This window comes from Sylvia atricapilla, chromosome 3 (genome assembly GCF_009819655.1).
Source record: "Sylvia atricapilla isolate bSylAtr1 chromosome 3, bSylAtr1.pri, whole genome shotgun sequence".
NCBI classification, from domain to species: domain Eukaryota; kingdom Metazoa; phylum Chordata; class Aves; order Passeriformes; family Sylviidae; genus Sylvia; species Sylvia atricapilla.
In genome coordinates this window covers 104,850,879-104,872,770 of record NC_089142.1, presented here as the reverse complement: position 1 = coordinate 104,872,770, position 21,892 = coordinate 104,850,879, and the positions used below count along the sequence as shown (strand labels likewise).

At 42.1% G+C, this 21,892-nt stretch overlaps 1 protein-coding gene across 1 annotated transcript in view; it reads left to right on the top strand.

The window, feature by feature from the left end:
- Positions 1 to 9,504: 9,504 nt before the first annotated feature.
- Positions 9,505 to 21,892, top strand: part of PCSK2 (proprotein convertase subtilisin/kexin type 2) — a 97,736-nt gene continuing 85,348 nt past the window's right edge. The window contains exon 1 of the mRNA XM_066316501.1: positions 9,505 to 9,928. Coding sequence (XP_066172598.1) covers positions 9,743 to 9,928 — 186 coding nt within the window. The 5' untranslated portion in view covers positions 9,505 to 9,742. The remainder of the gene's footprint in view (positions 9,929 to 21,892) is intronic.

Here is a 21,892-nt window from a genome sequence, read left to right as displayed (position 1 = left end):
GTTTCTTATTTAAAAAAAAAAAATTAATCCTTTTTTTTACTGTTGTTCAGCCTATATCAGTTTAATGTAAGGACATACTTTGCCCCACATTTTGACAGTGATCACACAGAGGAGTCTATACAGAGATACAATGATTTGATAAGATCCATGATCGTTGCATAGGAAATAGAACATTGTAGGCTTTCCTTTTCCAGTACTCATTTTTCTGGTTGTCTCCATTTTTTTTTTTTTTTTTTCTTCCCCAAATTTCTTTTCATTTTTCTATTTTTTGGTCATCCAAACAGGTATTCAATATCTGCAATGCATTACTGTCATCCTTCAACAGCGAAAATTTTTTAGGACTGTTCGACATTATGCACTTCCATAAGAAGACAAAATTCATATGTTTCCCACTGAGACTATTTTTGCCTTATGATGCCCTTCATGACATTGGTGATCCTTGTGCTTAATTTCTTCGTGGAAGGTTATCACCATGTTTCAAAGAAATGGCTCCAGAGAGTAACCTGAACAGGATATGATAAAACCAAAATGACACCCAAACCACACAGTAAAATAAATTTTAGTTTTTCCACAGTAAGATGTTAATAGAAGGCTTGCAGTCTCATCTGTTTCTTGAGGCTTCTTTATTTTCTACAAGTGAAATAAAGATGTAGCCAAACACGAGGTTCTTGTGCAGTAGTTTTGAAATGAACTCTTGAGCACAAGCCTGCACATGCTTTTGTTGTGCTTATTATAGTCATCTCACAGAAGAAATAGTAGCTGGTAATGCATTTCTTTGTGAACAGAATGATGATAAGACAAGTGTTTAGGGGCTAAGTCATGGTTTTTTCCTGGTTATTTACTTGTTCATATTTTATTCCCTTTTTTTTTTTTTTCTTACTGAAAATTTACTTTTTTTAAATTCAGAATTTTTGGTGAATTGTTTAAAAAGCCATGAGTCTGCTTAGTGTGATAATATGCCTTTCTTAATGGTTTGGAAAAGGACAGCACTACAGAAGCAAAGGTAGAGGAATAGATGTGCTTTGTTTCATGCTAAAAATGCAGACAAAATTATTTCTGCCAGAGGAGAATTTCAAAGAATAGACAGCTTTGTTATCCATCACCCACTGAATTTCAGCGGGCTTTGTATGGCCTGGCTTTCAGAAAATCCTCCATTTTTCTTTACAAAAGGTTGTTTATTGCTGTTGTCTACGGCACAAGCACCTTGGAACCTCTGGGCGGAATTAAGTTTCTTTGTCCAAACAGTAATCACCAGATGCAAGGTGAGGGGAAAAAAGCCAAGTTTTCATTTCTCCCTTTTTGCCTCTCCCATTGCTAACCTCTAGCTAACCTCTAGCTTTTTTGTGGCACAAGTGGTGACAGAGGGCTGGGATGGTGGCAGCCCAACCTCAACCTTACCATGCTGGGACATGGCACATGAACTCTCCTGATTCCCAAGCCAGGATCTTTGTTAGACTCCTCTGCACTTTGTCCCACAGTTTTTAGGTTGCATTCCACCTTCAGTGCTTCCCTACCAGGAGTGGGAAAACACCACTGGTTTCTAGGGAAAGGTTTTTTTAGGCAGAGGCTGAGAATGAGGCACCCAAATATGACAAAACTGGAGAGGTAGCTATGAAGAGATCCTGAAGGAAATGAATCTCAACAGGGGTAAACATCTATTAACTTAAAACTGATATTTTGGTGCGATGCTTTAAGCTGTTTTGTGGATTTTCTTTTAATTCCTGCTGACAAGAGGGAAAAGCTGCTGGTCTGTAGCCTTTTCCAGGGTGGGAGGTGAACTGCAGGTGTGTGAAATTGGTACTAGGAAGATCACAGACTAATTCACCTCAGCCATTAACCAAGCACCTTAACTCTGCTAGTACTTGCCTGCTGAATTGTGCGACAATTGATCAAAGCTGCACACCAGAGATGGTGGAGATCATTTACTTGTGTTTGCCTGTACTTTTCCATGGGGTGCAAGGTTTAATTTGCAATAAAAAATACAAGAACTTCGTAAGCTTCAGCAGAAGGATATTTATACAAAGAAGTTGTGACATGTTTGTTTTCCTATCAATGAGTAGAAAAGTTAGTAGTGGAAGAGGTTAATTTGCCTTTTAGGAACTTGAAATTTCACAGATAAACTTGAAAGAAACCTATATTTATCTGAATATATGGTGCCCCATCTGTAATTTATGAGTGCAAAATTAAGTCTGTTCATATAGAGCTTTTAGCTCAGTTTGAGACACCTTTTATTTTCAATCTTGACTTTAGATATCACGTATATTTTATGTGATCATTCCTCTTCGTTTTTCTTTAAAATCATGTGCTAAGAAATGGATTATGGATTTTCTTTTGAGTTGTGATTGGTTTTTGTTTTTTGTTTTTTTTTTTTTTTGGTTGGAAGCAAAGCCTGAGATTTTAATGCATGGCAATAAAAAAAGTTCTATAAACATATTGTGTTTCATATACATGATCATTACCTGCTAAGATAAAAATTATCAAAACTTCTGTGGGGCACAGGACATGTTTGAATGAATGAAGTCTAAAATGAAAAGGAAACAGTAAACACCAGATTTTTCAGCATCTATTTATTAGGAATCAAACACTTCCCAAAATTGTAATGGAACCATCAACACCACATGTGAGTTATGATGGCAATAAACTGCATTTTTGGGGACAGCTGTTTTGTTTTGTTGTTTAAGCCAAATGTTCACTATTAGTGTTTTACCTAAGTTGAAGAGCTCATCATTATTTATGCCCCAGCTGCATGTTGTCACCCATTCCTCTCTGTCAAGGAGATGAACAGTTGCAAGGGCTCAGAAAGTTGAACAAACTGTAATTACTGCATTCTATTTCTCAGCCTTTCTGTAATTAATTTGGGACACAGTTGGGAGATTCCTGAAGCAAAGTCAGATTAGTTGGTAATGGATGAAACTTTCATCACCTGTGTGGGTGGACTTCTTGGAGATCAACTTTCTGGATCTTTTGATGTTTTGTTTTGAATTCCATTTTCTTTTTTTTTTTTTTTTTTTTTTTTTTTTCCCCTCCCCTGATGTGTGATCTCTGTCCTTAACTCCACATATCCAGTCCTTTTCCTTTGCCCAATCATTCCCATGGTCTACAGACATCTTTTTTACCTTGGGATTTCTTGTACCTTTTTCCCTAAGCCTGTTGTTGGCTTTTGGTTTTGTTTTGGCTTTTTTTAATGCTAGTATTTCCAGGTCTGGCTTAGCAGCTATCTCTCACCCATTGTTATCTTCTAAAATATCAGAGAGACCATCTGCTCCAAACTGACTATGCTGAGCAATTCTAGTTCTCTAAGATCATTTGCACAGACATTATTTTTCCAGACAGACTGTCTTCAGCAAAGACTAAGTAGCAGAAAAAAGCAAACAAGTCTGGCAAAAGTGGCAAGCAAATCCTTTTAAAATAAATGAGCCACATATTTTTATTACTTTTAGTACCTCTTTGCCATAGCCGCCTAAGCTGAACATTTGTCTATGTGGATATCCAGTAGAGGCTAAGAGTCGGATTCAGGAAACAACTGGAGAATCATATTCCTACTTAGCAAACAGACATGTTTGCCAAATGTACATGCCATAGTCTCTTGAGCCTTTCAGAATGGGCCTAACTTCAAACCCTTCTTTTAAGGGCTTTATTTTTCTGTTTTGTAAACATGTATTTTACCTATGAGCTATTTCTCTCTGTTGATTTTGGACTGTACCCTCATTAGATAAGTGCAGGGGATTATGCACTGGTTATCTCAGTAGTTTTCACTTCCCTGTCAGGTACCATGTTGCTTAACAGCGCCTCTGGTCCTTACATCTGGGAGTAATAAATCAATGAAAACCCAAACTGCTCAAAGAGGTAATTACACCTTTCCTTCTCCTGTTCTCTTTGCACAGCCCTGCTGGCCTGCAGGCAATGGATGCTGAAAACTACACCCTTTGATATTTGCATTATCATGTCACTAAATCAGTACACGTTCTCTCTGACACTTGGCAGTATAACACTTGCATAGGCAAAAGTGTATGGAAAAGATTCTGCCTGCAACTCCAAGTTCATGTAACTACAAGTCATGCAATAGGCTCCCAGTTTCCAAATGTCTTTTAACTTGGAAAGATCCATGCAGTTTCACATGGTGATGGCACAAAATGTTTTATCCTCGGTCATAATTCCTGTGCCTGGTAACTGCTGACCTTTCTGGGCTCGCATATCTCAGATATAGGAGGAGCCCCTGCCATAGCCTTCTCTCTTCAGTAATAACATTTAATGTAACATGCAACAGATCCTGAGCCATGTGCCTATAAATGATGCTGCCATTTGTAACAGTAATAAAATATTTTTGATAGTATAAAACAATGAAAATGGTCAGGGAAGTATTTTTAAATGGAGAAAATGATCTTGAAGTCATCGAAGATAAATGTATCCCAAGCTTTTAAATCTAGAACCCCTGCACAGAAACACTGCTGTTGCTTGGCTTCATCTACTGTGGTAACTCATAAATCCATCTTTTCATCATTGTTCTAAAACGGCCTAGATGTGTTTTATAAAAATCCTCTTTAAGACAGTCATGGCTGATTACCAAATCAGCCCAAAGTGGATCGTAGCTCTGCTGTCTCTGAACTCATTTACTGTGGTTTCTGCTTTGCTTTGCTCAGACCTGTGCTGCTCATTATCAAAGCAAATCAATTAGAACTTGCTTTTATACACTGTCATAAGATGATCCACAGCAATGCTAATGGACAGACATACCATTAGAGAGCTGCTAGAATCCTGAAGTGACTTTGATCCTGTAGCTGTGGTGGGCCAACTCAGCCAGGGATTTTTTCAGCTCGACTTCTATGGCATTTCCTCATAGCATTTCACTCTATTCTTTTCATTCTGTACATTCAGTTATGTATGTTGTCCTGTGTTCTCGATACACAGACAACATAAGCTTTATATTCTTCTATATTCTCTAGTTCTTGCTTTCCTTCATATAGATCTGTTTATTCCCCTGTCCTAAATAAAATTGTCAAATGATACGGTTTCATTTTCTTTCAACTGTGGCCTTTTTTAAACTATGCATCCAATTCCTTTCTTTGGGAATCTCTTCTCAAGCCTTTTAAATCCCATTTTTGTTCCTCTGAATGCAGGTATTATCTTTGAGCCTGCTCCAGAGTCCACTTAAAGCATATATGCTCACTTCACAGCTTCAGAAAGATAGGTATAAGGGAGACTCAGAGCTGTGCCAAAGGACGCTTATGTGTTCTGTTCCCTCATAACATGAAATTTAATTATTGCAATATTCTGTTTCCAGCTCTTCAGAGCACTACTGCTCATGCATCTGCTAGGATGAATGATTAAAGATGAAAGCAATGTGAATCTTTGGCTTAGGATTCTGTTTACTTCCACAGCAAGGAAATGAGTTCCTGCAACTTCCTTTGACATACTGGGTCTCTTGGCATGGCACCATCCTCTGCAGCCCCCAGGGAAAGAAACATCTCCTTTAAAGTTAGTACTTCATTGACCCCAGAGTGAAAGCCAATTACTTGTTGTAAAATAATTGTAGTAATTTAATGGTTGTTTAAAAATATAGTCAGCAATCCGTTTGGGAACTGGAATTTTTAAATCAATTTTGTATCTTTTTTTAAAGCCCTGTTGTAGTTTTCATTGGTAAAAGCACTATTGTTGTCTATTTGCCTTCTGTTAGACGAGCCAGAATTTGTGGGGGAATCTTAGTCTCTTTTACTGGACTACCTAATGTAACTGGAAAAAAAATTAGGTTTTATTTTTGATCCATTGTATCTATGACCTTGCTTGTATCTGGGAGACCCTTAATACTGTGTGACATGTCAGTAAATAAATAGGATACAAAAATAAAAATGGCCTTTATGACAGAGACTAAAAACTGATTAAATGCTAGGTTCTTAAGTATAATTACAAACTGGGAATCATTGCTGGAGTTCATTTGATTCCGCAGACGTTCTAAAGGCCTGGGGCCAAGAAATTATCTCTGTAAGATCTTGCTAATCCAGTACATCAATATAAACTCATTACTAATAAAGTGAGTGGGTTAAAAAAGAAAGCCATAAAGCATAAAAGAGATTAGTGCTGAGTGATCCGTATTGTTTGGAAAGCTCCATGCAGGTAAATTATGTGTATTTTGAGCAAGAGTAATAAATATCTAGGTACAAAGCTTGTTGGCCGTGCAGTATACAATAACCTGTCCTAGAGAGCAGTAGGCCTGAAGAGGGCTCAGGGAGGATGAGAGATCTGCAAGTCAGCATTAGCATTGCTGCACATCAGAGAGACTCAACAGCATGGAGGCTGAATGAAAGCCACAGCTGGTGAAAGACTGGGCACCCAGTAAGAACAGAATTGTGATGTAACATAAATGTAACACCGGCCTGACCTCTGCTGAAAAAAAAAATCTTAATTGTGATGTAACATCCATTTAACACCGGCCTGACCTCTGCTGAAAAAAAAAATCTGATGCAGCTACAGTTCACAATTCAAGGACTAGGATTTATGGGAATGGTTTAAGGGATGGAAAATATGCCTTACAGGAAGACATTCAAGGGAATCTTAACTCTATGTCTTTATCATCACAATCTTAAAACTCATCTGGAGAAAATAGTAGTGCAGCAGTCCAATGAAAAAAATTAATAGTAAGAACAAAACCTAGAAGTCAATGGAGGACTGATCAGCATTTTAAAGAGAGGCAGTTATAACTTTTTACAAATGACTGTAAGCACTCATTGGAATATTTCCCCAACGGCTGTAATAAATCAGTCTTGGTTGCTAATTCAATGTTTGTGTGTTAAGGAAAAGGAGGACTATAGACCAGATGCAAGAATTAATGCCAATAAGCCCTACAGTTAACATGAACTACTAGGTTAGAAATCCCAGTGGTCCTGTCTAGTCTTAAACTTCTGTAGTCACCAACACAATGACTATTTTTCTTTAAATTGCAGCTTTTGATGGATTTTTCTCTTCTGGGTGTTTAGATTTTACTTTTTAAAACTAGTCTTTCCTAAACTAATAATTTTAATTTTTTTTTTTTTTACATCACATAGACTAAGCCATCAAAGCTTGTAAGGTTTGCAAGCTATAGACAGTGGATGCTCCCTTGTTGGTAATGTCCTTTGAATGCCACCAGCTTGCAGTAGTGACAAGTGACATGTGGGGCTGTCAGAATGAGCACAGCAAATGATTTAGTCACATCCCTCACCCAGACCTGTCCTCTGATCCTCATTTCTGAACACGTGCAAGATCTTGCCTTGCTGCTGGTTAGAGGCAGCCAAGAGGCTGCTGCTCCATTGCCTTTGTTATTGATGCTCCTCTTTCTGTGCACTGGCACCAAAATAAAAAGAGGTGTGCCAACCAAGGGAAGACCTCTGGGGAAAGAAAAACCTATACACAGGAGTTTAAAGTAGAGAAAATGCCTTTCCCTTTTATTTTCCTTCTGTTCCTGATTCCAAGGGACAGCTGTGGATGGAAACCAGCAGCTCTGTTGGCTGTCAAGCAGTCATCAGGAGGTATTACTGGTCCAGGCCCCAAGTGATCTGGAAATGCTTTAATACTGGAAACATTTTGTAAGGAGAGGGGTTGCTGACTATTGATGAAAACAAACAACTTGGTTTAAAAAATATATATATATATATATATATAAAACTGTTCTTAATAGCTGTCTCTTCTTAGAACAAGCATCTAAAACCTGGATTCTACCAACACTAATACTAATCTCTTAATGAGACTGCAAAGCTGTTTTCCTTCTCTACCGGGCCATTTCTCATCTATTACCTTTCCCTCATGTTTGATTTGTTTTCAGCCTCAGTCATACATTTACAACACTTCTGTTGCTGTAACTGGGCTTTGGATTAGGCTCCAAGTTGCCATTTCCTTTCTGTTTGAATAGGGATTTCTTTTACCCAGAGGAAGGAAATCAATAATTTTTCATGACAAACCAAGGCTCATTTGGATTCACAACGATGAGGTCAGCCCTTCTGTAGTTTTCTAAAGCATTTTAAGATAATGGAAGGAGTCTTATTTGTGATTTCTGATGTTTTCCTTTGTTTTCCCTGATTTATTTAACATCTCTACTCCATTTGACCATTTGCAAGACAGATTACAGTAAATCTATAATTTTTGTTTGTTTTAAAGATGATTGTGCTTTCTGTGCCCCAAGTCTTTCCCAGGGGTATCATTCAGGGATCCATCAAAGGATTAACCTTTGGGATGACAAATTAACAGATGTATCTGTGGGAAAAAGCTAAACTATTCTTTGCCATAAACTTGCATAATCTGCACTGTTCCTTTCCAATCATAGTTTTGCAGGTGGCAGATTGGCAGAACTGAACTCCCATTCTTTTTAGGTGCTGCTACCTCTGCAATCCCACCAGTGCTCGGAACACTCTCCATCCTTGGCTGGAAGGGAAGGTCCAGGTACTTTCCTGCCAGTCATCCCCTGCAAACTCTTTGGGGATTGCTCATGGAGCCTGGACAACCTGTGTGCTCCTGAGCATCCTGGACCGGGAGTCAGTGCAGAGTGAGGATGGGGCTGAGGTTTTCCCCTGCCTTCGCCACGTCCCTGTCCCTTCTCTTTGTAAGAAGAGGGATAAAGGACAGGTTTCTGATGGCCCAGTGAGCAGCTGGTGCAGGGTTCTGGCTAGAACGGGAGATTTGGGGGTAATGCCAGATACTTTGTGTTCGCTGAGAAGAGAGAAGCTGGCGGTGAGGGTCTTGGCCAAAGTCTCTCTTTCTCCTGTCCCTACAGCCACCCGTGTAAAGGCTCCAGCTTCGGGGTGTCCGCCTCCCCTCGGCGACTTTCCCCGTCAGGAAGGGGGGAACAGCCGGGGGATTCGGGCACGGCTCTGCCGGGGAATTCGGGCACGGCTCTGCCGGGGGATTCGGGCACGGCTCTGCCGGGGGATTCGGGCACGGCTCTGCCGGGGGATTCGGGCACGGCTCTGCCGGGGGATTCGGGCACGGCTCTGCCGGGGGATCCGGGCACGGCTCTGCCGGGGGATCCGGGCACGGCTCTGCCGGGGGATTCGGGCACGGCTCTGCCGGGGAATTCGGGCACGGCTCTGCCGGGGGATTCGGGCACGGCTCTGCCGGGGGATTCGGGCACGGCTCGGCCGGGGAATTTGGGCACGGCTCTAACGGGGGATTCGGGCACGGCTCTGCCGGGGGATTCGGGCACGGCTCTAACGGGGCATTAGGGCACGGCTCGGCCGGAGCGGTGAGGGGCACGGCTCGGCCGGGGAATTTGGGCATGGCTCGGCCGGGGGATTAGGGCACGGCTCGGCCGGAGGGCTCAGGCACGGCTCGGCCGGAGCTGTGAGGGGCACGGCTCGGCCGGAGGTGTGAGGGGCGGCGTGCGGGCGGTCGGGGGCGCGGCTCTGTGGGGGCCGGGCTGTGGGAGGTGGGAGCGAGGCGTGGGTGCGGTGCTGGGGAGGCGTGCGGAGCGTTCCGGGAGCCGCGGGCTGGGAGGAAGGGAGGGGGCCGGGGCGATCCTCCCCCCCATGATTGGCAGCGCGGCGTTCCCCCGCTCCCCGCCCGGCTGGTGCTGCCCCTCGGCCGCCGCGGAGCGCACATCCGCACCGCCCGGCCGGTGCTCTCCGCGCTGCTCTCCCCTTGCCTCAGCCGCTCTCATTGGTTTTAATTTTTTTTTTTTTTTTTTTTTTTCCGCTCTCCTCTCCTCCCATCTTTTGGGCGCTTCCCCGCTCGCCCGCCCGCCCGGCGGGCTGTCTCCGCGGGCGCGTAGCGCGGGGCCATGCCGCCGGGGCCGCCGCTGCTTCGGGGCTCCTTCCTCCTCCTTCTCCTCCTTCTCCTGCACTTCCTCGGCGCCCCGGCCCGCGGAGCCGTCTACACCAACCATTTCTTGGTGGAGCTGCACGGCGGGGGCCAGGCGGAGGCCGAGCGGGTGGCGGCGGAGCACGGCTTCGGTGGGGTGCGGAAGGTAAGCCCCCCGCGCAGGGCGGGAGCTGCGCTGCCCTTGGCGCTGCGCTCCGGGGCGGCCCCGGCGCGGTTCTGCCCGCCGCTCACCTGCGGGGACAAGGGACGGCGCGGATGTCCCGCTGTCATCCCCGCTTCCCGAGGGGCTCGGAGGGATAGCCGCGCCAAGAGCCCATCGCCTGTGCTCCTCGGTGTTGGCCCAGCAGGGTGGTTCTCTCGGGCTGGAGGGAGAGCGGAGTTTCCCACATGGTAACTCGGTGCCTTTTGACTTACTATGTAAACATCCTGCCCGCGGAGGAGCTCCCATCCTGCGGGGCCGGGGCTGCCTCGCTCGGGCTTCCCGAGCGCGAATGCACCGGCTCGGAGCACCCACGGAAAAATGAAAGCCTTATCTCCATGGAGAAGCCTGCACACAATTTAAATAAAGGATTTCATAGGGGGGTTGACGCTCAAGTTTATGATGCTGGCGGGCTTCTTAATATCCCTATTATTCTCCCAGAGAAATAGGATGACCCCCATGATAAGCAATGAGTGCTTTTCACTAATCAATGTGAGTTGTGAAACTTCAAGTGCAATTGGAGGTTGCTTTCCCTCCTGAGGTCCTAGGAAATGAAACGTAGCCAGAGTGGCAGGTCCCTGCCCGGCTCCTAGAGTATCCAGCTCTGCTAGAAATCTCTCCCATTCAAATAATAATTTGACCTCTAAATGTTTAAGGGTACAGTAAGACCTGGGGTGAAAACAGGGAGAGGCTGATAGAGTGCTCTGGTCAATACAATTCCTGGCAGATTTGACTGAAGGAGTGCGAAAGGAAAGCAAGCTGTGAGTGTTGCTGCTGCTTGTTTGTTTGTTTTGGTGTTTTGTTTGGGTTTTTTTTTTTCTTTTCCTGGCAGTTATGCAATGACAGCCTGGTCCTACATCCAAGGAAATGAATGACAATAGCACCCTGAACTTGAATGAGTGAAATGGCTTTAAACCTCGATTTAAAAATAAAATTCAAAAGAGCATATCGAGTGAGACTCCCTCCCTCGGGTTGCCTCGTTTCAACTCCGGTGGGAGCTTGTTAGAGAAACGAGGACAAGATCATTGTTGCTGTGACCACAGCTAGTTCTTGCTCTGATAAGATGCTTTTGTTTTAGGCTTACAGCATTGTCGTGATAGTGACAGAGCTGGGCTGCTGATACATTTGGGAAAGGATTCATTGTGGGGATTAGGTTTTGTTATGCGAGATTTGGATACAGCTTTTTGGTCAACAGTTTTCCCCTTCTAGTCTGTTCCTAATTGTGCTCCCTTCCTCCTGTCCTAGGATTATCTGATTGATAAGGCCTTATGATAGATAGAAGAGTATGTTCCTGCATAGCTCAATTTCTTATGACTTTTGCTAGATGCTTTTAAAGGATCCTGTGGTCCCAGTGGGGAAGAGACAGAGAGAGGAATTTTGTAGGATGGAGAAATGCAGCTTCTGGGCTGTTAAAATCCTCTCCCCTCTAGCACGCTTCTCCCCAGGAGGCATAGAGCTTCTTCGTGGAGATCAGCCTGTGGCTTATCTGAGGAGAGAGCTGGAGGGAAATCCCTCGGGTGTGCAAGAGGGGAGAGAGCCTGCTTTCCAGGACACGCCACGGGAGGGGCTGAGGACACGGGTGTCTCCAGGAATGAAGCCCCGCAGAGCCATGGTGTGATGTGTGTGTGTGCTCAGGGCAGCAGGTGGTTGCAGCGGCTCGTGTACTCAGCACATCCTCCTCAAGGTTTCTGGGTTAAGCTATCCCCATCCCTGAAAAGTGAGCTTCCCACCCTTCCTCCCCAGCTGTAAGAGGAAACAGCACCCTGCTTTCTGCGAGGCGGTAATTTTAGGGAAGAGGAAAAGTTGGTATGGTTTGACACTTTGCTGGATGTGTTGGAGGATAATCCGTGAGAGGCTGAGGGCAATCCCTGTTCCTTGCAGGGTTTGGGTGGGGATAATTGGCCGCCCATAGAAGCTCATGCCATTTCTGCCGGTGGCTCTTGAGTGCTGCTGAAGGATCTCCTGTGTGTTTGTGCTGTCATCAGGCTTGTCTGGCAGCTCGCAGCCTGCAGACTCAGCTCTCACGGCGATACCCACCGCGCAGGAAGCTGAACGTGGCTGTGTGTAGGGAAGCACAGAGCTGCTGCTGGTGGGAAACTCTGGAGGGAAAGTACTGTGTGTAGATGTGCTGTCTAATGAAACATGCAAAAAACACCAGCCCCTTCCCCTCCCCATCCAAACCGCATCACAAGGAGAAGTGATCTTTTAGGTACTTCAATGACACGTGCTGTTTGGATGATATATTGAGTTATATACTTAAAACAAATCCGGTTAACTTTACCCTTATTGGAGAAGAGCCAAGGTCTGAAAATAATCACCTTTATTTCAGTGCAGGGACTTTCCCAGTAGGAACACAGGAGCAGATTCCTCATTTTTTATTGTGTGGGAATTTAAGATGTGCGTGAGAAAGATTTCTTTTACGCCCATCGGGGCATCACGGATCTCTTTTAACAGGACTTTATGGGAGCTGTTTTTTAAATTGTGTCATTTCAGTGCACATGTTTGTTTTTTTTTTTTTTCCCAATAGCAAGCAATCTCTGAGCAAGTGCATATTACATTTACTTAACAGCAGATTTCTGTGGAAATGCATGAGAAAGCATTGCCTTTAAGATTAATGTCATGGGCTACATGATGCACTTTCTAATTGATTCTTTGGCCATGCTTCCTACCATCATTCTGAAACCACTACAAGACATCAGGTGGGCAAAATGTGTGCTTTAATTTCAGTGCTTGATGAATTGATTAAGAAGGCTTTGGTGCTTATATAAATAGGTACTTTTTGTTTAGGTCTAGGATCCTAAGGAGTCAAAAACAGTCGTCAGTTTCTCTTTTCATCTTCCCTGAATTAATCCTGAATATAGGCATCTTGGTGATGCTGGTTGTGCACTTTGATTTTTCTTTTTAATATATGCAATTTTTCAAGCCGTTTTTACCTGCTAAAATTGAGTCTGGTGAAACAGATACTGTGGTAAACTATTTTTTTTTCTTAAAATGGTTAGTCTTACCATCTTTGAGCATTCAGGAGTTGTGAGAATGTCCCCCTAATATTGTAAGAACTGCAAAAAACCCAAGTTTTTGGTTTCGATTGGGTTTTTTTTTCCCCATTTGATTTATTTGCCTCTTGGCATGGTTGTCACCAGAATACATTTCTTAATACAGGCTGAAAAAAAGCTGCTTTCTGACCTTGCCTTAGAAGTCTCAATTAATTTCTGGCCAGGAGAGTAGGAAGATGCATTTAGAAAGGTCTTCTGTTTGGAGATCAGAGTTTAGGCATCTCTTTCCATTTCATCAACAACAGCGAGACTGAGACAATCCACAAAATGCCACCATAACTAAAAGGCTGAATATTCTGCTTCTAGTAGCATTGAGGTGAAGGGGTTTAAACAATTAGCATTCAGTGGCCTCAGATTTTAAAAGAAGAACCAAACATGTATTTGAAAATATGGAGAACTTTCTGTTTATGTTGCCTAAAGCTGGTCTATTTTTTTCCTTGATGTATCACCTGATCCTTTATCCCTCTAAATCTTGCAAAACTCAGTGTACCTCTCACAGCTGTGACTTTTTTGCTTCCTGGTTTTTTTTTTTTTTTTTTTTTTTTTTTTTTTTTTTTTTTTTTTTTTTTTTTTTTTTTTTTTTCCTAAGGAAGCTGCTGGTTGAGGACCAGGCTTTGTGGAACCAACCAGTAATTTCTTGATGAAACACTGCGAGCATTCAGGTTTTCTTGGCTTTTTTTTTCCTTTACGTTGCATAAATACAGACTTATCAAAAGCAAAACTTAACAGATAAAGAATGTTTCTTGCTGCAGCAACCCACTTCTCTGCATTTAGGCAGGGAGCCTGTGAGGTGGGAGTTGATGTGGTGTAGAAGGGAGACCAAAAAGCAGAATAATGAGTTTGCTGCTTTGGGAGTGCTTTGCTGGGATTTCTATCAGGGATCCTGAACATTCCATCCTGGGATGCACATATTGAAACCTTAAAATGCCCTACTGTGTAGAGCAACCTCTAAATCTGGAAAATAGCAAATAGCAACCTTTAAATCTGGAACATAGGTGTTTACCTTGCTTGCCTTTTTTTTTTTTTTTTTTTTTTTTTTTCTTAATACTTCTTATTCTGCCTTGGATACATAAACAGCTCCTGGAGCAAATACTGGCTACCTTGGAACAAACAAAAATCCCTCTTACTTAAATGTAATCAATTATGAACATGAAACCTGTAAATTATCAGGAAGATCTGTAAACCACAGACTCAAGCACATCCCTAAGCCAGTTTCTGTAAAGCTCTACCAGAGACTCAGACTGTTTGCTGGTGGTGAGTGTGAGTATGTTTGAGCTATAAAATAATTACTTTGTCAGATTTTACACTTGTTTGAGTGTAAAACAAGAAGGTCAGTCTCCCCTATTGTAGATCACCACTGTAATTGCCTCATTACTGTTTTGAATATGTGGTGTAGTTGTTTCTTGGCAAAATATGCAGATTTAACCTCACCTTTACAGAATTTTTTGTTTCCTGAACTACAGCTCAATAAACAGAGAGATACAGAATTCTGGCTGTTTATAAAGCTGTCTGCATTTATAATTTTATTTATTCCACATTGTTTGGACCCATTTGCAAAATAGAACATGTGGTAGAGACTCAGGAACTGCATCACAAGTGCAGTTCTTTTTTCACTTGGGATGGTTTTTTTTTGGTGGTTTTTTTTTTTTTTTTTTTTTTGATGCTGCAGCCCAATGGAGAATGTGCAATTATGGATTTTCATTTAAATTCTCTTTAGTTTTGCCACTGTCAAGGAGAAGACATGTAAGAAGTGGACAGCATTCCCTGAATGCTGTGATCCCAGCATACCAGGACTGGACATGCTGTGTACTTGCCCAACTCTTGCCATCTACCCCAGAGTTCCTGTAAGTCTGGGGTCTCCTTCCTGTCTTTTTTGAAGATGACTGTCAGACTATTCCTGGGCTCTACAACCTAACAGAAATATGAATTGCCTCTGTGTCTGTTTGACTTTTGGGATCCCATGTGTTGTAGCCCTGTCTCTGGTCCTGCTTAAAGCTCTCATTCCTCTCTGAAGGCTTTGCAGTCTGAGGCCATTCCTGGTAGGTGGGAATGGACATCTGCAGCTGTTAACACACCCAGAATTGAATCTGTCCCTAAACTTTCTCTGCAGAGCTGTGCAGCAGAAGGAAAGCTGTTTATTGCAAGAGTCCCCTGCTTTGAAGAGTCAGGCCAGCTGGGCAGATCCCACTGTCATGCCTAGCCAGACCCAGGTGGTTTGGGGTCCTGCAAATGAGGAAGGCAGTTTGCAGTTTGGGAGTTCAAATCCAGATTGAAGCCCTAGATCAAAAGAAATGATTGGTTCACTCCCAGCTTGAAATGCTTTTCCTTCCAATATCCAGTGGCATCCTTGGCATTTGATTATTAGCAGGCAAATGGTCCCAGAGACTTGGGTCTGCTGCTTGGCTTTTTCAGAGAAGGACAGAGGTGTTTGAATTTCTGTTATCTTTTTGAAAATCCAGCTGTTGTGTGAAGGTGAAAGACAGCCTTCCATCTTCTTCACAAAACATGACAGATGACAAGACCAGCCAACTCTTGGGAAAACTTTTAACTGCTGTAACTATACTGATGTGGTTCAAGTGGGGAGATAAACCCCATTGCAGTGCTGTTACTATCAGTGTAGGAGTACTGACATGTTTAACTCATTCCAAGTCAAAACAATATGAGCAGAAATTTAATTTCCACTGGAGCTTTTAACAGTAAGACCATGTTGATTTCTAAAAACACAAACAAAACCAAGCAAAACCAACAACGATGTAAGAGATTCAAGGCTTCCCGGAATAATTACTGCTTAGTGTAGCTAAGTAGAAGTTTGCATGTGGCCCTTAATGTCACCCAAGTATGAGTTGTTCAATTAAAACTCATACATGCAACTCAAGTTTCAAATGCTTATAATAAAGCAGTTGCAAAGTAGTAGCCAAAACATAGGTAGAATTTATCTGGTAGATAGTTTCCATTAGTAAGTTCTGAGAAATGTCTGTGCTCATGGAAAATTCTGTGAGCTGGAAATCAGGCCAAGTTGTTAAAATAAATGATAAATTCTGCCAGTTCTTATTAAAGCATTATAGCTGGGAAACCCTTTTGTGCAGTTCCAGTCTGCAGAACGGGTGGGTAGTTTCTGTCTGAGCACTAATAGCAAATTCAGTGCTGTTAATAGATGTAAAACTTACCTTTGTGCTGGAATGTTATTCTAGTCATCAGAAACCCTGTTCTTCCTTTTTTTTCCTTTTTTTTTTTTTTCTTTCAACTTTTTCAGACAATTAAATGGGTCAGGTCTCTACAGGATGCTGCTGCATGGTGGCTATAAATATTGCAGTGAGCAGCCCAACACTTCCATCCAGCCATGGCCTCTGGCGGGGGGAAGCTGAACTGCTCCAGTATTTGTCAAAGTCTAGTGTGCTGCTCTTGTAATTCAAGGCAAGCTCTGCCTTTAACTCTCATGAGTTCATTGGAAAAGCAAACCCTATGGTACCGAAATGGAGATTTAATTTCAGCTCAGCAGGCTCAGGCCGTGTTTTGTGACAGAAAGCACCGGCCCAGAGAGAGCTGAATTCGGGGTGTGCTGTGTGAAATTCTGAGTGGCCGTGACACGCAGTTTGTCATGCAGTGTGGAATACAGTTTGGTCATGGATTTGTGGCAGTAGCTCGACAGTGTACCTCAGCTGAACACCACTGGCTGTGTTCAGCAAGTAGCAGGAGGTTGGAATTAGAAATTCTGAGCTTGGCCCCTCTCTCCATTTATACATGGCGATTATAAATAAATAAATTGGGCAGTGAGAGCTCTTTCACGAGGAGTGAACAGGGATGCTGTCCTGTATTACCTACCTTCTCAAACAAAACTTCTGTGGAAGTGTTACATTCTTAACTAATTCGTCCACAGAAAGCAAATGGAAATAGTGACCTCAGTGTTTAAATCAAACCAGCTGGCAAGTGTGTCCCAGATATTCAGGAATGTAGTAGATTATTTGCTTACCAGATAAATAAGATGGTGATATGTCAGAGTGGCTTTCTCCAAAGAACCAATCTGAAAAACCTGAAACCCAGCAAATCTATATTTAAATATTATTAAGTAGAGAAATTTGCTGTTTCAGATGGTTCTTGGATACCAAACTAGAGCCAAATAGGTAAATCTCTTCCTTGTATGGGTAGTAGAAGAGGTGGAATGTTGCTTCCCCTTTCCTGATGACAGAGGATCCTTCTTTCTACCTACTCATTTTGTTTGAAAAGCCAGTGAAACGGAGGAGTGTGATTCTGAAATCTGCTCTGTGGGTGAGTACTGTCTCTGTCACCTACTGTGCAACACCAAGTGCAGCAAAAGCTTCTTTTTAAGGCTTTTAGCTGCAGCCAAGATCTGGTGAATTAGCTATAACCGTGACTGTTGGATTCCCATCAGTCCCATGGGGGCTTTATTCTTCCCTGTGTCAATTAATTTTAGAGCTGTGTTTCAACTGAATTTTGCCATTTAGGAGTTATTTTGAGGCAGCTGTAAGGTGGAGCCGTCAGTTCAGAATTTGGGTGAAGTATCAAAAATCAGAACTGGAACACAATTTGCAAGAATTGGCTGCTAACATTGATGGAATGATGGTCGTGGATTAGGACATCATCACCTTGGCAGCATTTCCACCTTTTAATTTTTATATTGCCATTCAAACTCTCAGACTGCACAGGCAAAGGTACTTTCCGTCTTGTAACTGTAAAACCATTCAATTTCTTCTACAATTAAGATGTAGTTCAGAATAGAACCATGTCAGAAAAGCAAGTGGATGTTTTTTTCTCTTTCTTTTGATGGGGATTAAACCATTCAGTGTGATTCTGTAAAATCTCTTTTTTCTCCTTCTAACTGAACGTATATCATTCATGTTAAATGTACTGTACCTTGCTAGAGAAACCAATTTTTCATGCTCTAAAGGCTGAAATGCTGAGTGATTAATTAAACCCCTACATTTTCCTTGCTTGACTAATGTCATAGGAGCAAGATAACATATAAGCACATGCTGGACTGAAAACAATTTCTGCCAGCAATAAACTTCCATCATTTATTAATTGGCAGTAAAAGACTGATTCCATAGATGCCTGAAAGGTCAGTGAGGGAGTCCTGGGAGGAAGGCCAAGAGGTGGTGTTGCTGTTTGCTTTCCTTTCTCATCATTATTGCCAGGTTTAAGTTATTTCTTCCATCTGCCACAGAGCTCTTGACCCCACTCAGAGCAGTTGCTCCTTGTTGTGAGGTGACCATTGTGCTGTTGTGTCAAGAGCCAACAGGAGATCTCTCCAGGTTGTGGTAGTGTGAATAAAGGATTTTCCTCTGACCTGATCTTGTAATAGTGAGGATTAATGGCTGTGACTTCCTCCTAGCAGAATCGAGAAACACTACAAAAAATAAGGAAAACAGCAGTGTTCCAAAATGTTCTCTTTTCCTTGGCTCTGCTGAAAGTGTTTTTTTCTTGAAACTTCCTTCCCCTGCTCTTCTCAATCCTACTACCTTATGTTTAAAAAAAAAAAAAAGAAGAAGAAACAGTGTGACCCTCCTGTCATTTTGTCCTTTAATGTCACAGTTTTGTTTCTAATTGTTACTCATCGGCTTCTCTGCCATAAAGCACGTATTTTTCTCAAGGAACTGACTGCTTCTCTGGCAACTGGAAGACTTTCTCAGTGTGGTGTAATAACAGCAACCTCTCTGTGAAGCACTTTCTGTCTATCAGCTCTTGCCTGGCAGCCTAGCATTACACAGACACAGAGTAAAAAGGAAAGAGTGAAGGTTTGGAATTGCAGGAGAGTCAGATCTCCTGAAAGTGTTGGTAAGAGCTGGCATCTTTGCATTAGAGTAATTCACATCTTCTGTGCCTTCTTGAGTAGCTCTTGTCAATAACCAACTAATTTTGCTCTGAGTTGCTCTTACAGCTCTACTTCACTCAAGTTTGAATTCTTGGCTCTGCTTTTAGATGCTGCACGAGCTGGGCACTTGCACACATGTTTCTGTAGCCACGTTGTTATGTGAATGTAGACTTAAAAATAATGCTGAGGTGCCTTACTGAAATTCAGGATCTCAGTGTTTAGCAATGTCTTTCCCATTTTCCATCCACGTGGTTTTGAGTGCTGGTCATTTGTGTCTGGGGCACACTGCATCTTAATGTTGTTTTTTAAATAGCAGACTTTAGCTTGTGGCTTTTATCCCTGTGTTTCTGGAGCTGATGTGACAGCAGGCTCCTGTGTGACAACAGTCAACCTGTTTGGATATATGCTTAAAAGGAGAGGTGGGCTGTAAATCAGGAGTGAGGCAAAGTGGCCTTTTGTAAGCTGTGCTTAATTCATTAAATAATTGCTGTCAGCAATATTAATCTGTCTCAGAAGCATGCCATGGCCATTTAAATTTGCAGACTCTAATTGAATCAAAATGTTTCTTATGAGTTTTCTCTAAGGAAGGTATACTGGAAGAAGAGATTTCCATCTTATATTGCTTAATATATTAAAATATTTAACAAATATTTTTTGCTATATTTTTGCTATTTTTTGCTGTTTGATTGCACACAGGTATATTGCATGTGCAGATATACCCATTAATATATGTTTGCAATAGCACTTGGCATTTTACAGTTCAGAGTTTCATATCACAGTCTACAGTGCTGTGCAAACTTTAATTATATGAATCCTATCAATCAATAAAATAACTGAAGTGGTGCTATTAAGAGGAGGCCATTTTACATGGGAGGCAACTGAAACAAGAACATTGCAGCTCTAATTTGCCCAGGATTCTCTTAATATTAGAAGATCCTGAAACTCATGTCTTTGGAGATTTAGTTCTGGCTCTGTCCTGGAGCAGAGATGTTACCATGTGAAGCAAGAGCAGAGAGGGAAATAGCAAAGGAAATGGTCATGGGTTGAATGATCTTGGAGAGAAGATCACTTGAGGTGTGAAAACTTTCACAGAATCTTTGCTTTGAGAACACAGCAGAGCATCAAAAAAGTGACAGGGTGTCCTGAAGAGCTCCATTGCTCCAAGCAGGAGACAGGCACTCACAGCCAAAATTTTATTCACCTTTGTTAATAAAATGTGTAACTGGCAAAGCCACTTCTGGATTACTGTCCTTTCCCCCCTGCCCTTTATTCTTACAGCACTGACTGCCTCAGACTAAATGAGATATGGTTAATTAACTGGGTCAGGTGCTGACCAACTGTCTCTAAAGAATGTCTGGAGTCTGATTTCTGTCTTCTTTTCTCATTTTTATAAGCTTAGGTTTTGGGGGGGGGAGAGTGTCTGTGTTTATTTTCTTTTGTTTCGTTCCTTGGTTTGTTTTTTTTTTTTAAGAGGGTCAACATGTTTTTGTTTTGTATTAGTGGGATGGTAAAATTATCCCAATTTCTGTAAAAAACACCATTTTGTGTTGCATATACCTGCTTTAGGGAAATTTAATTGACTCACCTTCTGATGAAATCATATTAACCTAATTATTGCAAATGATGTGTATGTTTATCTGTTGTCTGTAAGGTTGTTATGGAGTCGTGTAGCTGGCTGATTGGAGAGGTTGTCTCCTTTTCCCAGTGGTTGTTTGTGGCTGCTAAAAAATGACTACACAATTGGTAGATGCTCCCAGTGACTTTTTTGGTGCTGAACTCCAGAATTTTTTTCTGGTGCCCAGGGCTTGACTGAGCAGCTCTTGTTGCACACACACAACATTTGTGTGAGAGGACATAATGATGATTGCTCAGCCTTTACTTCAGCCTGTCAGCCAAACAATAATCACCACCTACTCCAGGTAATGACAATCTGGATTAACCCAGACAGTCCAATTTGAGGGCTGGTGTATAAGCAACAACATTCTCCTCAAAATCTGGGAAGTATCCTGCTTTCAACAGGGCATGTGGTAGAATTGATAATGGTGTTTACAGTTACTGGGGAGTAACAGATAAAACTCTCTAAACTGCACAGATCCATTCCCATAAACGAGAATAACCAATTTTAAAATGTCAAATGGCTTCTCCAACTCACTGATAAAACTATCAGCAAATCCAGAGTATTGTCACTGATGACTTTATGACTTTATGTGCTTGCAGGATGGAGCTCTTCAGTGACAAAGTTAACAGTGATACAGACGCAGTAAAACTTAACACCCTTATGATTCATTCGATTGCAGATCAAAATCCAAATATCACTAACTTGTAACCAAACCAGTGGAGCAGTGTTTTGTAAGTGCTTGGAAGCACTGGGTGGGGTAATGTAACAACAAAACTGATGAGAAAATGACAATGGAATTACAATAACGTCAGAACTGATCTACCTGAACAGCAGTGCTTCTCTTACAGACTTCAGAGTGAAAGAGCTCAGCTCTGCTTGTATTTTAACCATGGCCACCTCAGATAAGTGAGAGAGAATCATACTTCCAAAGGGCCTCTTTTTGTTTTGCCATGAATTGTACAGGCTATTCAGATGATTTTCACATGGACAGATTGTACATGTAAAGTGCAATAGCAGTCCACCACTGGTTCAGTTTCTTTAATTTACCTCCAGGTTTTTATTAAACACCTCATGTCCAGCTATTGAGAAGACTGTTTAACCTTGTTCTTGCTGCATGCAAGAGGGACTAGGCAAAAGGCTTTGTTTTATCCTTTTGGATAAAATGAAATCCAAAGGCATATATTCTACAAAGTGTTTGGACATCACTTTTGACTTTATACTGTGGTTTCTATAGAAAAAAGATACTTTGCTGTGGGGGTGAGGAAACCTTTCAGAAACCATTGGAACCTATGTCTGCTGGCTAGAGAAGATAGAACTTTTTAAGCAGGGTTAAGTAATAGAACTTTTAAAGCAGGTTTACTGTGTTCTTACAGGATAACCACTATTCTAAATAACAGAATAATGCAATT